Raw genomic sequence first — 15,733 nt, 5'->3', positions numbered from 1 at the left:
GTTAAACTAGCTCAAGGGTTTAGTTGAACTCCACTGAACAGTAAACACACTTTCACATGCTGCTCAGTGACTGATGGCTCTTTCTGTGTGTGTGTTTCCTCTTTAATAATCGGGTGCATCATGTGTGCAGATATTCCCACAATGAACGTGGTAAAGAAGCAGTGAGGGACTTCTGTCGCTCTCATTTTACCTTTCAAACTCATTTCATGCATTAAAAGAGAGAAAGAAAACACACACACACACACACGCGCACACACACACACACACACACACACACACACACACACACACACACACACACAAGGAAGGCTTTGAGCCGAACTCTGTCTTTTTTCTCATTAGTATAATGTAAAGTATAAAATAATTAGTGTGCATCATAATTTCCTGTATTAAAAAGTGAGGCCTCTGTCTTCTTAAAGCTTAAACTACAGTATTCTTATCTAAATGACACCAAAAATATACAAAGATAATATAATTATTGCAGATTATTAATTTATTTTGGAAACTGCAGGAAATAAGATGCAGTTAAATATTATTTTAGTATTTTTATAATACATTTACATGTAAAATATGTGCTAGAAATATAGCAGTTATAGATAATATTAAATATTCATATTTTGTTTGTTTGGGGTCATGCTTCCAGACTAAATGATTAATCAATTAAATTAATGTTTTTCCAAATAATTAATTAATTAAAATTACTCTTATTTAGGGTGGCACGATGGCCTCCCTGCAAGAAGGTCGCTGGTTCGAGTCCAGGCCGGACCAGTTGGCATTTCTGTGTGGAGTTTGCATGTTCTCCCCATGCTGGCGTGGGTTTCCTCCGGGTGCTCCGGTTTCCCCCACAGTCCAAACACATGCGCTATAGTTGAACTGATGAACTTAACTGGCCGTAGTGTATGAGTGTGTATGGGTGTTTCTCAGTACTGGGTTGCACCTGGAAGGGCATCCGCTGAGTAAAACATATGCTGGAATAGTTGGCGGTTCATTCCGCTGTGGTGACCTCTGATAAATAAGGAACTTAGCCGAAGGAAAATGAACGAATGACTCTTATTTGTGTAAGCTTTGTTCCGATCTTTATTTTATTGACTTCCAAATAATAATTCTGATGCTTAAATATGTTTGTTTTCAGTTTCTTACCAGTTCAGCGTATTAAAACACATTTAGACAATGTTCTCTAAAGAACCCATAGTGAAAAATATTTGTATTTTTTAACTCCCTAAAGAACTGCTTGTCTCAAGTGCCCTTAACAGACACCAAAGGCTCTTGATTGGAACAACTTCTACTGCAGAACCTAATGACTAGGCCCACACGGAACCTGCGCGCGCAGAATTCTGCAGATTTTTCCACAGATTTTGAGCCCATCATTAATTCTGTTTATTTACTTGAGTAAATGTGTGTAAATCTTTATTTACTCAGTTTTTATATTAATTACAGTATTATTATTGACTAATATGGAAATGTTCATCTGATTTATGCACAATGCAGTTTATACAGTAATATTTTTTGTCTTTTAGTAGAGATATTATATAAGAGACTTGCTTTGTTTACCAAATAAAGTGGATCTAATTGGATTAGCATTTTTATTTCACATATTAAGGTTTTAGTTATGATACTCCCAAAATAACTGCGCAGAAATCCACAGATTTTTACCAAAATTCTCTGCAGAAATAGCAAAAAACATCCGCAGATTACATCTGGTCCTACCCATGACCAGTCAAAGAACAGCTTATATTCATATGCTCAGGTGTGTGAGATTTATATTGACTTTCTCAACATTTTACACACACTTTTGCATTAAAAACTTTACTTCAAGCATCTTTACTGTAAGTCCACATTTAACTGCAGCAATAAAAAACATTACTGGAGTATATTACAATCCTCCAAAGAGGAAACGTGTGCGGAAGAGAGAGAGAGAGTCATAGGTAAAATTCAATAGAGAGGCGGATAAGAGCTCATCTTTGGCCTGTAATGCTCTCTCCCTCTCTCTCTCTCTCTCTCTACGGATGAGTGTGGACAATAGTCTCAGCAGTGGCCCCTGATTGCTTCTTTTCACATGTTAATGAGCATCTCTGCGTTCCTCCTCTTTTCTCAAATCTCCACAAATTATACAGCAAACACAGAAAAAGGAAAATCCTACGGCTCTCTTTTTTTTCTCTGCCTCCTTTTTATTCAACAAACTGACATGTAAATGCGAGTGTAAGTGTTGTTCTCCGGCGCTCTGATCGGCAGCTAATTGTAGCCGTCAATTGTATAAGATGCTCTTTTACTTCAACACAAACCCGGATCAAACACAATCAACACTCCTGCCTGTTTAAGAGAGAGAGAGAGAGAGATGTTGCCTGTCACAGCGATGACTGCGTTTATTTGCATCACACGTTGGAATATAAATATTTGTTGATTTGCTCATTTTGTGTCTCTCAGAGATCTGAATGATGTGGCGGATCTTCAATGAGACAGTGAATACACACACACACACACGCCACGCTCACTATTTAACACAACCTCCAGCATGGCTTTTTAAGGACACAAATGTGTATTTAAATTCTAATTTATTCAGCATTTATGCTAATGTGCAAAGTGACAAAATCTAGAGGTGATGCGCGAACTCTGTGAACAGGTGTACCAGTGATTTCTTTATTTCATTTCTTTTAGAGGAGGAGGAGGAGATCTTATTCAGATTTTAAAGTGTTTCTTGAAATTAATTGTGAGATTTTGATGTATAAGAGTTTAAATGTGTCCTGTAAAGCCTTAATAACGTGTTTCCTGCACACTGATTAGTGCAGATTATGCTTTCTTTAAATTAATTGAGATTTTGATGTATATCAAAAAATCTAAATATGGCTTATAAATATATCTATAACATCTTAATAACATGTTTCAGACACAATTTTCTTGAAATTAATTAGTGAGATTTTGATGAAATCTTGATAAAATCTCTAATAAATTTCCCTGTCCTCTATAATCTTAATATATCTTCATAAAATCACTAATAAATATCCCCTGTCCTCTGTAACATCATGGACTGAACACTGTACAAATGATTTCTGGAGATTTTTATTTATGTGAGATTTTTTTAGGTATAAAAATCTAAACATCCCTTATAATTATATCTAATAACATCTTAATAACATGTTTCAGACACAATTTTCTTGAAATTAATTAGTGAGATTTTGATGAAATCTTGATAAAAGCCCTAATAAATATCCCCTGTCCTCTATAATCTTAATATATCTTGATGAAAATAATAATATTCTCTCTCCTCTATAACATCTTAATAGCGTGTATTTTATTGACTGAACACTGTACACATGATTTCTGCAGATATTATTTTGTGAGATTTTTAGGTATAAAATTCACAGTTTTGTTGAAATTAATTGTGAGAGTTTGAAGAAATTTGGATAAAATCCCGAATAAATACCCCCTGTCCTCTATAACATCTAAATAATGAGTGTTTCATGGACTGAACACTGTACACATGATTTGTGGAGATTTTTACATTCTTGAAATTAATTGTGAGATTTTTGGGTATAAAAATGTAAATATCCCTTATAAACATATATAATAACATCTTAATAATGCATTTCATCTACACAGTACAAACTTTCTTGAACATGTCTTAATAAATCTTGATAAAATCCTCAATAAATAACAGGTGTTTCATGCACTGAACACTGCACAAATGATCTCTTGAGATTTTTGTGAGATTTTCAGGTATAGAAATCTAAATATCTTATCTTATTATCTTAATAATTTGTTTCAGCCACACTGTACAAATGATGTGTGTAGGTTAGTGTTTCTTGAATATTTTGTTGAAATTAATAGTGAGATTTTAATGAAATCTTGATAAAATCCCCAATAAATACCCCCTGTCCTGTATAACATCTAAATAATGGGTGTTTCATGTACTGAACACTGCACACATGATTTCTATTTTTTTTTTTTTTTTTTTTTGTGAGATTTTTAGGTATAAAGATCTAGATATCCCTTATAAATATATCTTATGACATCTTAATAAGTTGTTTCATGTCACACAGTACAAATGATTTGTGTAGGTTAATCTTACTTGAATATTTTGTTGAAATTAATTGTGAGATTTTGATAAATCTTGATAAAAATCCTTGATAAATACCCCCTGTCCTCTATAACATCTAAATAGCGTGTGTTTCATGGACTGAACACTGTATAAATGATTTCTGGAGATTTTTTTGAGAGATTTTTAAAGTATACAAATCAAAATATCCCTTATAATTATATCTTATAACATCTTAATAACATGTTTCAGACACAATTTTCTTGAAATTAATTAGTGAGATTTTGAAGAAATTTGGATAAAATCCCCAATAAATACCCCCTGTCCTCTATAACATCTAAATAATGAGTGTTTCATGCACTGAACACAGTACAAATGATGTGTGTAGGTTAGTCTTTCTTGAATATTTTGTTGAAATTAATTGTGAGATTTTGATGAAATCTTAATAAATCTTGATAAAAATCCTCAATAAACATCCCCTGTGCTCTATAAGATCTAAATAACAGGTGTTTTATGGACTGAGCACTCTACAAATGATGTCTGGAGATTTTTGTTTCTTCAAAGTTTTCTTGAAATTAAATTGTCTCAAAATGATTTGTGAGATTTTGATGTATAAAAATGTAAAAATCCCTTATAAATACATCTTATAACATCTTAATAATGCAGTTCATCTACACAGTACAAACTTTCTTGAACATGTCTTAATAAATCTTGATAAAAGCCCCAATGAATATCCCCTGTTCCCTATAACGTCTAAATAACAGGTGTTTCATGGACTGAACACTCTACAGATGATTTCTGGAGATTTTTAGGTATAAAACTCTAAATATCTCTTATAAATATATCTGATGTCTTTGTTTCAGCCACATTGTACAAATTATTTGTGGAGATTATATACTTTCTTGATAATTTTCTTAAATTTTAATAGTGAGATTTTAATAAAATCTTAATAAAACCCCTAATAAATATCCCCTGTTGCCTATAACATCTAAATAACGGGTGTTTCGTGCACTGAACACCAGACGGATTATTTCTGGAGATTTTTGTTTCTTCAAAGTTCTCTTGAATTAAATGTTCTCAACATGATTTGTGAGATGTTGCTGTGTAAAAATCTGAATAATCCTTATAAATAAATCTTAGAACATCTTAATTATGTGTACAAATGCTTTTCAGACATTATTCTTCCTTCGCATTTTTCTTTTGTAAATTATTTGTGAGATTTTGATGTATAAAACCTTAAACATCCTCTATAAGATCTTCATGTACACTGTATAAAGGATCTTTGGCTGTTTCTACATTAGTTTCGTTGATGCGATTGTGAAACCGATCAGCATCCAAACATCAGTTTTTCCTAATGCTCTTTGATTGTGTCGTGTTGTTGATTAATCAAAACGTATCACAACCTTTGACATTGCGTTTGCTCCAGAGTGATGTGTGTCAGTCGTGACTGCGTCTCCTTCCCTGACGCTCTTCCACAAGAGGGCCGAATCCTGCAGGAGAAACCCACCTTTTATTTCACAGGATCAATTCAATTTCACATGCCCGCGAAGTTTTGCACGGCAGATTTTTATTTATTTATTTATTTTTTTACAAGATTCATATGCAAATGTGCATCGAGATTAGAGATACAACAATTATTCCAGTTGGTGATAAATTATTCATTTAACAACCGTCAATTATTAATTCCACACAAACAATAAGGCATATTTCTGTAGGCAGACCCTTACCTTTCTCTCCCTCCGTGTGTGTGTGTGTGTGTATATATATATGTGTGTGTGTGTGTATGTGAACTCTGTTAATGTCAGAATTAATCCTGAATGTTTTCCATTTTGTGCTTGAGAAAGCTGGAGTTATAAATACGTCTGCGGGTTTGCCGTGGCGCTGCTACTTTCCCCTCACTGGAGACCTGACCTCTTTACCGAGAGAGATTCACATTCATCGCTCTCTCGTTTGATGCGTGCAAATGAAGAGAGTCGGCTAATAATCTGATCTGATCATCCTGTATACCGAACAAGTGCTACATGCGGAAATCAATAGCTAGTTGATGCATACGGCATTTGCAGAAGCGCAGCGTGCATAGCGTTATATACAGTAGAGCCTGCGGCTACTGTACAACTCATTTCACATGACTTTCAGATCACTCTCTGCGCCAGAATCGTCCATCAGTCTTGTGCTTTTTCTTGCTTTCTTTTGTCTCCGTGTGTGTGTGTGATACGCTCACCCCAATACAGCTGTCATTCACATTAAAATGCGCCTGTGAATGGAGCAGGTTTGTCGGGTAAATGCATAATTAATAAGTACAGATGAGAAATCGCTGCCGCATGTAATGCATGTGCATGCATGCTGTATTTGCACAGATCTGCGAACAGTCGGACAGGCTTTTTGGCTGGTGATGCGCACGCTCACATGAAGATGTGATAATTATGCTAATGAAATACACGCCTGTAACTCTGCGACTGTTGTGCGCTTTATAATGACTGTAGGAGAATTAACTAGCAGAACAGGATGGGGATCAGAACAAGTTCATACTGGAGTAAAATACTTATATTTTTTGACATATTTTTTTTTTATATATTAGATTGATCATGCAATTACACATCAGTTCATGTTAACAGAATAAAATGCAATTAATTGCACTCTTAAAACGTACTATATGTAACCACATATTTAAATGTTATCATTATTCTGACATTTCTTGCATGATGCATTTATAATATACACATTTGCAACTGTACATATATTATTTTTTACACATTGACCATGCAATTTCACATGAATTAATCTTAACACAAAATAAAGATGCAATTAACTGCACTGTAATATAAATGTACTTTCTAACAGCATATTTAAATTGTATTTTCCTCATCAGGGATTTTCTTGCATGATGCATCTATAATTTACACGTTTGCAACTGTACACATGCATTTTTTTACAGATTGTCCATGCAATTTTACATATTTAAATAAAATAAAGATGCAATTAATTGCACTTTATTAGAAGTGTACTGTTTAACAGCATGTTTAAATTGCATCATTCTCATCTGGGATTTTCTCACATGATGCATTTATAATTTACACATTTGCAACTGTACATGCATTATTTTGTACAGACTGACCATGCAATTTCACATCAGTTTATCATTAAATAAAATAAAGATGCAATTAATTGCACTCTTCTAAAATGTGCACTATATAACCTCATCTTTAAACGTTATCATCTTCAGGGATTTTCTTGCACGATGCATTTATAATTTACACATTTGCTGCCGTACGTTATAATGCACCGCGTTGATGATGTGTGTTTAGAAAAAGCCCCCCCCAAAAAAATCTTGCCTTTTGAGAAGCTGAGTGTGTGACAGGTCAGGAATGAAGGAGAGGGTGTAACGGGAGCGAGCGCAGAAAGGGGGCGTCTGTCTCCTCCATTAAATGAACACATTCATGAACCCAGAGGGTCGAGCGAGCAGGGTTTGTCCGTTTCACACTGCATTCAACCGTGTGTAAAATACTTGCACATAAAAACAGATGCAAAAGGCGACAGATAGATAGATAGATAGATAGATAGATAGATAGATAGATAGATAGATAGATAGATAGATAGATAGATAGATAGATAGATAGATAGATAGATAGATAGATAGATAGATAGATAGATAGATAGATAGGAAATTAAATAAAAATAAACAATCTAATATATGCTTTGAGCTGTACAAATAAATATACCAATATTTAATGAACCTGATTATATGAGCCAGGGGAAGTCAAATCCAGTAAAAAGGCATGTCAGCTTTTAGCACAGACTGATTGATTAATTATTGTCTGACTGATCTGTGTCACTCACCCTACAGGGATATACCAACACATCCGGATGAATTCAGACAGTCACGGACAAACCCAGCGCATAGCCTGCCTTCACAGTGTGGAGAAAGACAAACATCACAATAAAATCCTTTATAGGAATGCCTCATTTAAATGTTATTGTTATTCGTATTATAGTGATCAATAATAATAACAACAACAATATTAAAAAAATAATTATTAAAATAATAATAATAATTATTATTATTATTGTTTATATTATTATTATTATTTTATTAGTGGTAGTAGTAGTATTATTTATTTTTTTATTTAATTACTTAATTGCATTTGTTATATAATCAATTTCATACCTGATTGATTATAGATTAGTGCAGTCGGAGGTTTGTGCTGAACAAAAGCATCAATCAGAGCAGATGCCAGCAGACTGATGTCTTCATTATCCTCACAAACACAGAAAGAGCACAAACTCTGTTCACAAAAAAAGCAGTGTCGCCCTCTGAAGACTCGCGCTCTAACGCGTAAAACACAGCAGAAGGCAAATAACCATAAAGCAGAGAGAATGCAGAGGGAGAAAGAAAGAGAAGAAGCTCATTCACGCCCTAAATGTGTCGGAATCCCTCACGACGAGGCTTTGAGGTCATTTCCCGATGTAAAATTGCATGGATGTTGTATTGAATTGATATAGGAGCGAGTTTTAGGTGAGGTTTTTCTTACCTGCGCACCTGCAGACTCACCTGTCGCACCTCCCGCGCGCGCGCGCTTTCTCTCTGACGGAACATCATCCGTTTTTAATTCATCCTCTTTTATTTCTCGTACTGTTGCATTTGTAGTCTGCGCTGAGGAGAAAGAGAGGGAGAGAGAGAGAGAGAGGGAGGAAAAAAAACAAAAAAACCCGTCGAACTTTCTTCAAACGTTATTCGTGTCTTTGCTATAAAGGTGCCCGATGTTCCCTCCGCGTGCGCGTGTGTGTGCGCGCGCTCATAAAACACACACGTTTGGCTCTATTATCCCTCCCTGTGCTGATAGGTGGCGTGTGTTTCTCTCTCTCTCGAAAAGAAAAGGAGGAAAACAGTGTCATTCGAGGCGTGTGAGCGCGTCAGTCCGAGCGCAGGTTTGAGTCCTGGAGTGTGTGAGAGGATCAGTCAGGAATAACGCGCCTCTGTTTCTCAGGCTTTATTCTGGACCCAGACACTATAACACACACAACACACACTCCTGCAGCCGAGAGCACAAGGTAAGACACACTCTTTTACCTTTTCACATCTTCTTGAGAACAGTCCTGACGCGGGATAAAGCCGCTTTAATGTTGATAGGCTGAGGATGCTCTTAGGTGAAGTCAAACACAAAGGTGTGTGTGTGTGTTTTGCTCTTACCTTTGCGTTCACCTGTGCAGGTGCGCTGGGAGACAGGTAAAACTGACGGCTTATTTTAGAAGTCTGTTTTTAGAAAAGAAATCTTAATAGATTTAGATTTTAAATGTTTATTTTAATATAAAGTGTTTTTTCTTTTCTGCAATGTTGCAGTGCGCGAGACTGCTGATAGAAAACGATGTTACATCGCGACCTTTAACTGTAAATGCATTGAGCAAACACACTATTAAAAAGCAGATTTTTGACATGCAATCACACACAATATTTTAGCTCATGCTAACTAAATATAAATACAAATTCTGTCGCTTTTTGTATTTTAGATTAATTCGTTTTGCTTTCCAGTATTTAATATTGCACACCATTTATTTAAATCAGATTTTAAGTTTTCAAGTCTTGTCTTTTTGCTAAAACATGACAAAAGTCACGACAACAGAATGCATATTTAAAAATAGCATTTATTTTTAAAGTTTGCATTTATTTTATTTAAAATGTACACCTAAAACTGTTCTGAAAAACAACACAATTTGTCCTAAATGTAAGCTCGCCGCTAATAGATTAGTTAAACGCAAAACAAGTAAAAGTGCGCGCACACACACACGAAACGTGTCAAATATAAATCCAGCCTGTGACCTTTGAGACTCGCCATTATTTAGTATTAAAGCACACAGCTCAACAGGACACACATGCACGCTTAACCTGCTTATTTAGATGTGTCCACCACAAGTCAATGCATGCGTCCTCCAGTCTCCGCTGATCAGATGCACGGACAGCGACTGATCCGAGAGCTTCTCATTGACTCTTGTGCCCGTGTGTGTTTCTGTGTCTTTCTGTTCGTGTGCTCGGGCTGATGGGCTGCCAGAGGGAGCGGTTCACCCTGCTGCCGTGTTTGCTCGGGTCTGAGTCCATGCAAACTGCCATCTGATCCACGTTTATCAATGCGGGAGCTGATCATGGCGGATGGCCCCCGGTGTAAGAGGCGAAAACAAGCCAACCCGCGGAGGAAAAACGGTAAGAGCGGCTTTTGGGAAAAGTGTCCTGGCGCGGCGCGGCGCGTAAACGGACGCGGAGATGTGAGACCGGACAGATCAGGGGGTCCAGATGGAGGAAGCGCACGTACAAATCGGACTAAACGCGCGCGCGATGTAAATAAAGGCCAAATAACGCGCGCTTCTCTCTCTATTTTCGCGCAAGTTTGGATTTTAAAACTTTTGTGCGCGTTTTCTCGGGCGCTCTGCTTGTGTTAGATGCCTGTGGATCCTTTACACTTTACGTTTCATCTGTTTAGGAAGCTGTTGACCGATAGTCTCAACGCGTTATTTTCATTCATTCGCAGATGCATGATTAGGGGTTCTCATCTATCTGTGTGTGTGCGCGTGTGTGTGTGAGAGAGCTCGGTTAGTGGCTGTTTTATAAATACAGTTTTGCATTAAACAGCACGCAGGCTGATTGTAAAGCACACGCGGGTGAGTTTTTATAAACTCCAGTGGTGTTTCAGGGGTTGTTTTAAATCAGCTGTGTTTTACACACGCACAAACACACACTACAGTGATTTTCTATTTTATTTTATGCATATAAACTGAAGCTGCATTGGAGAGTTTGTTGGTTCGGATGCCGCCGGCTGTTTGGAGTTTTTAATTCTGCTTCTCGAGGATTAAACGCTGCGATCAGTTCACTTCCACCTTCCTCTTCCTTTATGAAATGTTTCATATTGATCCGCTAAAAATCAATACGAGCACAAGGGTCTATTCAGCCTCACGAGTGTCTTCAAGAGCTAAAGTTTAAAAAAGAGCGATTATTTACAGGATAGCCTACATCATTTAATAATGATTCTTTTCATCAAATTTAATATTGATAAACGATCTTGTTTTAGATGCACAACTTGCATAAAAATAGATGAATTAAATATTGGTGTGTACTGTTTATTACTCGTGTAAACGCGGGTGCGCGGTGACGCTCAATTAATTGTTTAGGGAGAAATAAAACTGCACAAACGCATCCTGATGTGAAGTGACAGTCGTTTTAAAACGAGGACACAGATGAAATATTCAGTGCTGGATGACTGTAGGCTGAAATGTGTGTCCTGCACACCTGCTGGATTCAGGTGAAGTCCTCAAATTTAATTAGTATAACAACATATTATTTATTATCATGCATGCATGCACTGAAATAAATTAAATGCATGCTCTTTTTAAAAACATAATGTTTTTATTTGAACATAATGCATATGCTTTGCATTTTAAATCGACTTTTCGAGGAGATGAATTGCAAACATCTTGAGAGAAAGCCAAAGCCAAATCTGCAGAGGAAATGTGATGTGCGCGTCTGGCCGCTGGACGCTGGATATCTCTGATGCAGCGCTGCTGTTTTCTTCTCTTTCTCCCGCTGTTAAACTTCTGCCCAGCTGCGTGTCAGTCAGGGCTGCTTTATTTAGGGCCCCTAGCCTTTAATTTAAAGTGCACACACACACACACACACACACACACACAAATAAAAAAAAAAATGAAGAAGCAGCACATTCGTGTCTCTGAACGCCATGTCAGAGGTCAGAAAAGTGTGCAGTTTCTGCATGCAATGGAAAGTCTGTGCTTTACAATACGAATTCAGCCTGCGTGCAATGACAGGAAGATCCGTTTCCTCCAGCCGCCGGGTGTCCTGAGATGCACATTTTCACACGTTTCCTACAGCACAAAGAGCAGCTCCTCGCCGTGCATGCGTTCAGATTGATTACATCATCTCAGGTTTGCAAAAGGAGAAGGTCTCTGTGTTTGATTATGGCAGCTGAGCCGTCGCTGCTGAATTAGGAGGGGGCGACTCTTTGGCTCGGGCTCTTTCATCCCCAACAATAGCAGATTCCGCCCCGTCTAAACTGTTTCTGCGCCCCCATTATGCTGCGCGGCTCCTCCTCTGCCTCCTGTGTTTGGGAGGAGCGGGGCCCGGCGTGCGCACAGCTGATTGTCAGCTCTAATACGTGTCATTTACATGTGCGCAAGGTGAGCGGAGCGTGAGCACCTTCAGTTCCTCCGCGCGCGCACACACAGATTCTAGAGTTTCGCAGACTCGCTGAGGACAGAAAATCTCAATGCTTTTCTGATCTCTCGCTGTTCTCTCTGCTTTTTTCAATTCAAGTGGAAATGCATTGCGCTTTACACTATAAACATCCTTCCAAAGCAGCTTTACAAAAAAAGGTGCATGCTTTCAGGTTACAGTACACATCAGAAAAGTTGTGTTTAGGTTAGACAGTGTATATTCGTAGTTGTACAGTTGAGTCTATGTGCATGTTCGATTTGTCTGCGCTCTCATATCAGTGCATTATTCAATTCAGGTTGATTTCTTTAGCGCTTTGCGCCATAATTATCATTCCAAAGCAGCTTTACAATAAGGTGCATGTTACGGTTAATGCGTTGTGTATAGTTTAGACAGTGTGTAATCATAGTTAACCTGCAGTTATACAGCATATAGTGTCCTTGATGTGATGTCAATTTATCTGTGCTCTGTTTAAGTTTATTTCACCATTATGATCATTCCAAAGGTGCATGTTTTTACATTACACTACAAATCAGACAAGTTAGAGAGTTGTGTATAGGTTAGACAGTGTATAGTTATTGCACACACTATATTAGTGTCCTTTTAAAATGTTGATGTTTATGTGCATGGTCAATTTATCTGTGCTTTACTCGATTTCTTTAGCGCTTTGCACTATAATGATCATTTACAGAAAGATGCACCTTATTACTGCATTGCAATCCAATTCAAAGTTGTGTATAGTTTAGACAGTGTATAGTCATAGTTAACCTGCAGTTATACAGTATGTAGTGTCCTCCCTAATTGCTGATGTGGATGTTCAATTGATCTGTGCTCTCATATCTGCTTTATTATATTATTCGTGCTCTCAGTGTGTTGCGCTTATGTTGTGTAGTGTTGTGGGTCAGTAATTGTGACCAGTAATAAGTCATTTTAGTGTTTTTGATGAGTTATTTCAGCACCGATTTGATCAAATCATTGACTAATTCTTCAATTATGTTTGTTTTAAAAGTCAGTACATGTTTGTTTGGATTTTCATATGAATTTCTCACACACATTCTGTATGTAGTGTGTTGTGTGGGTCAGTGATTGTGAGCAGTAATCATTTCGAGTCGGGCTGCTGCCATTTCAGCGTTTTTGATTGATTATTTTGGTACCGAAACTGATCTGATTGCATTAATTAAATTAATAATGCATCAATTATTATTTTAGACTTGTACGCCACACATTTTGTGCTGTACTGTAATATCTGTCACATTTTAAACGTTATGCATGTGCTTTTTGGTTTGGATTTACTGAATTGGATTTACTGACGGAGTCCAGATGAACTTTTTGAGCATTGGATGTTTTGCGATAAATGGATGATAATAAATGTAACATTTTTAAAAGTGTTAAATGCTATATATAAATTAAATTCTACTAACACATACGCATTATTATATATTTAAACAGTTTTTCTGTTTATGATTTAAACAGGGCTGACTCGGAAAGGATTTTCGCATAGAAATAATATCCCTAATTTAATAAATACAATCTTTCTTTCTTTTATTCATTTCAGCCATGCAGTTTTCTTAGATTTATTTTAGTCTTGGTGTTAGTTTTCAGTCAAATGAAAAATGAAAAAAAAAATCTATTTAAAAATGCACCCTCTTATTTGTGAAATGTGCACATATTAGAAGTGTCTGCCGATCAAAATCATGCACAAGCTCCGCCCCTCATGTTTACTTTTGAATATTCATATGCCTAATTCAATTACGCCATATTCCACCAATAAGATCTCTCAACTCAACTCGTTCAAAACCAATTGCACGAATCCCAAAGTGGACACGTTAAAAGGACCAGAGTGCATTACACAGTGCATTGTTAAGGGTCACATCAAGCTCCTGGAGGTGACAGATTGAGCGTGTTTGCCTGTTAATCAAAATCATGCACAAGCTCCGCCTCTCATGTTTATTTTTGAATATTCATATACATTATTTGATTATTCCAATAAGATCCCTCAAAACCATATTGCACGCATCCTAAATGGACACATTAATATGACCAGAGTGCAGTGTGATCCGTCATTTTTAAGGGTCACATCAAGAGAGCTGACAGACTTCAGCGTTTGTCTTCTCGTGGAGATACTTTGGCTTGCATTGTTTGAAGTGCCTGCCAATCAAATAACATGCAAGTTCCGCCCCTCATGTTTATTTTTGAATATTCATATAGCTAATTTAATCACGCCAATAAGATCCATCAACTCATTGAAAATCAGTCGCAAGCATCCCCAATGAGCACATTGAAGTGCAGTGCGACACGTCATTTTTTAAGGGTCACATCAAGCTCCTGGAGGTGACAGATTAAGCGTTTTGCCAATCAAAAACATGCACAAGCTCCGCCCCTTAAGTTTATTTTTGAATATTCATATAGCTAATTTAATTACGCCGTCTTCCACCAATAAGATCTCTCAACTCATTCAAAACCAACTGCACGCATTGCAAATCGACATATGTACAAGAGCAAAGTGCACTCAGAGAAGTCATTTTTAAGGGTCACATCAAGGGAGCTGACAGATTAGAGCGTTTGTCTTCTCGTGGTGTTTGTTTGTTCGTCAGTGCAGATATTTTGGCTTGCGTTGTTTGAAGTGCCTGCCAATCAAAAACATGCACAGGCTCCGCCCCTCATGTTTATTTTTGAATATTCATATACCTAATTAAATTCCAATAAAATCCCTCAACTCATTTCAAACCAATTGCATGCATTCGGCACAATAAGAGGACCAGAGTGCACTGAGATAAGTGATTTTTAAGGGTCACGTCAAGCTCCTGGAGGTGACAGATTTGAGCGTTTGTCTTCTCGTGGTGTTTGTTTGTTCGTCAGTGGAGATATTTTGGCTTGTGTGTGTGTGTGTGTGTGTGGGGGGGGGGTGTTTCAGTCAGACTCTGTGGAAATGCCTTAGGTGTGACTTCACTTTCACTCACATCAGCGCTGACCCGACTGCCTTTCATATCACATCCAGCGCGTCTCCACCGGTAAACATCCCCCGAGGGCCGAACAAAGAACACGGCCCTTTCTCCTTAATCACAACCCAGCCCTCGCTCTCTCTCTCTCTCTCTCTCTCTCTCTCTCTCTCTCTCTCTCTCTCTTTCTGCCAGCGCGCAGCATTTGCATTCAGCTTCAGAAAGGCGCGCATGAAAAGGGGGAAGAGCGACAGAAGAGAAGAAGAAAACACAGAATAAAGGCAGGAGAGGGTGGGTGTCGAGAGCAAAATAACTGAGGTGTTTGTGAATGTTTGTTGGGCCTCCCCTGGTTACGGCCCTTATATAGACACACACACACACGCACACACACACACGCACACACACACACACACACAGATATAGTGTTACGCAGTGGCATGTTCGCTCTATTCATGGCTGCACACTTTCACACTTAAGAGAAAATCATCTGTGTGCCGCACGACTGCTTTAAGAGGCAGGAATAGTTCAGAACAGGTGTGTGTGTGTGTGTGT

General features: G+C 37.5%; 1 protein-coding gene and 1 long non-coding RNA gene across 3 annotated transcripts in view; one reads left to right on the top strand and one right to left on the bottom strand.

Annotated features, from left to right (window-relative positions):
* Positions 1–1,594: 1,594 nt before the first annotated feature.
* Positions 1,595–8,626, bottom strand: LOC130230346 (uncharacterized). The gene is made up of 3 exons (XR_008837951.1): positions 8,563–8,626; positions 5,437–5,523; positions 1,595–2,310 (listed from the first exon to the last, which is right to left on the bottom strand). It is a non-coding gene; the product is annotated as an uncharacterized LOC130230346 (long non-coding RNA).
* Positions 8,627–8,981: 355 nt separating this feature from the next.
* zeb2b (zinc finger E-box binding homeobox 2b) overlaps positions 8,982–15,733 on the top strand; it is a 133,944-nt gene continuing 127,192 nt past the window's right edge. For both annotated transcript variants that reach the window (XM_056459314.1, XM_056459313.1), the window contains exons 1-2: positions 8,982–9,082; positions 10,078–10,226. In XM_056459314.1, coding sequence (XP_056315289.1) covers positions 10,154–10,226 — 73 coding nt within the window. In that variant the 5' untranslated portion in view covers positions 8,982–9,082; positions 10,078–10,153. The remainder of the gene's footprint in view (positions 9,083–10,077; positions 10,227–15,733) is intronic.

Source organism: Danio aesculapii, chromosome 6 (genome assembly GCF_903798145.1).
Source record: "Danio aesculapii chromosome 6, fDanAes4.1, whole genome shotgun sequence".
Classification (NCBI taxonomy): domain Eukaryota; kingdom Metazoa; phylum Chordata; class Actinopteri; order Cypriniformes; family Danionidae; genus Danio; species Danio aesculapii.
Note: the sequence above shows the minus strand (reverse complement) of the source record. Positions and strands in the feature narration are given on the sequence as shown.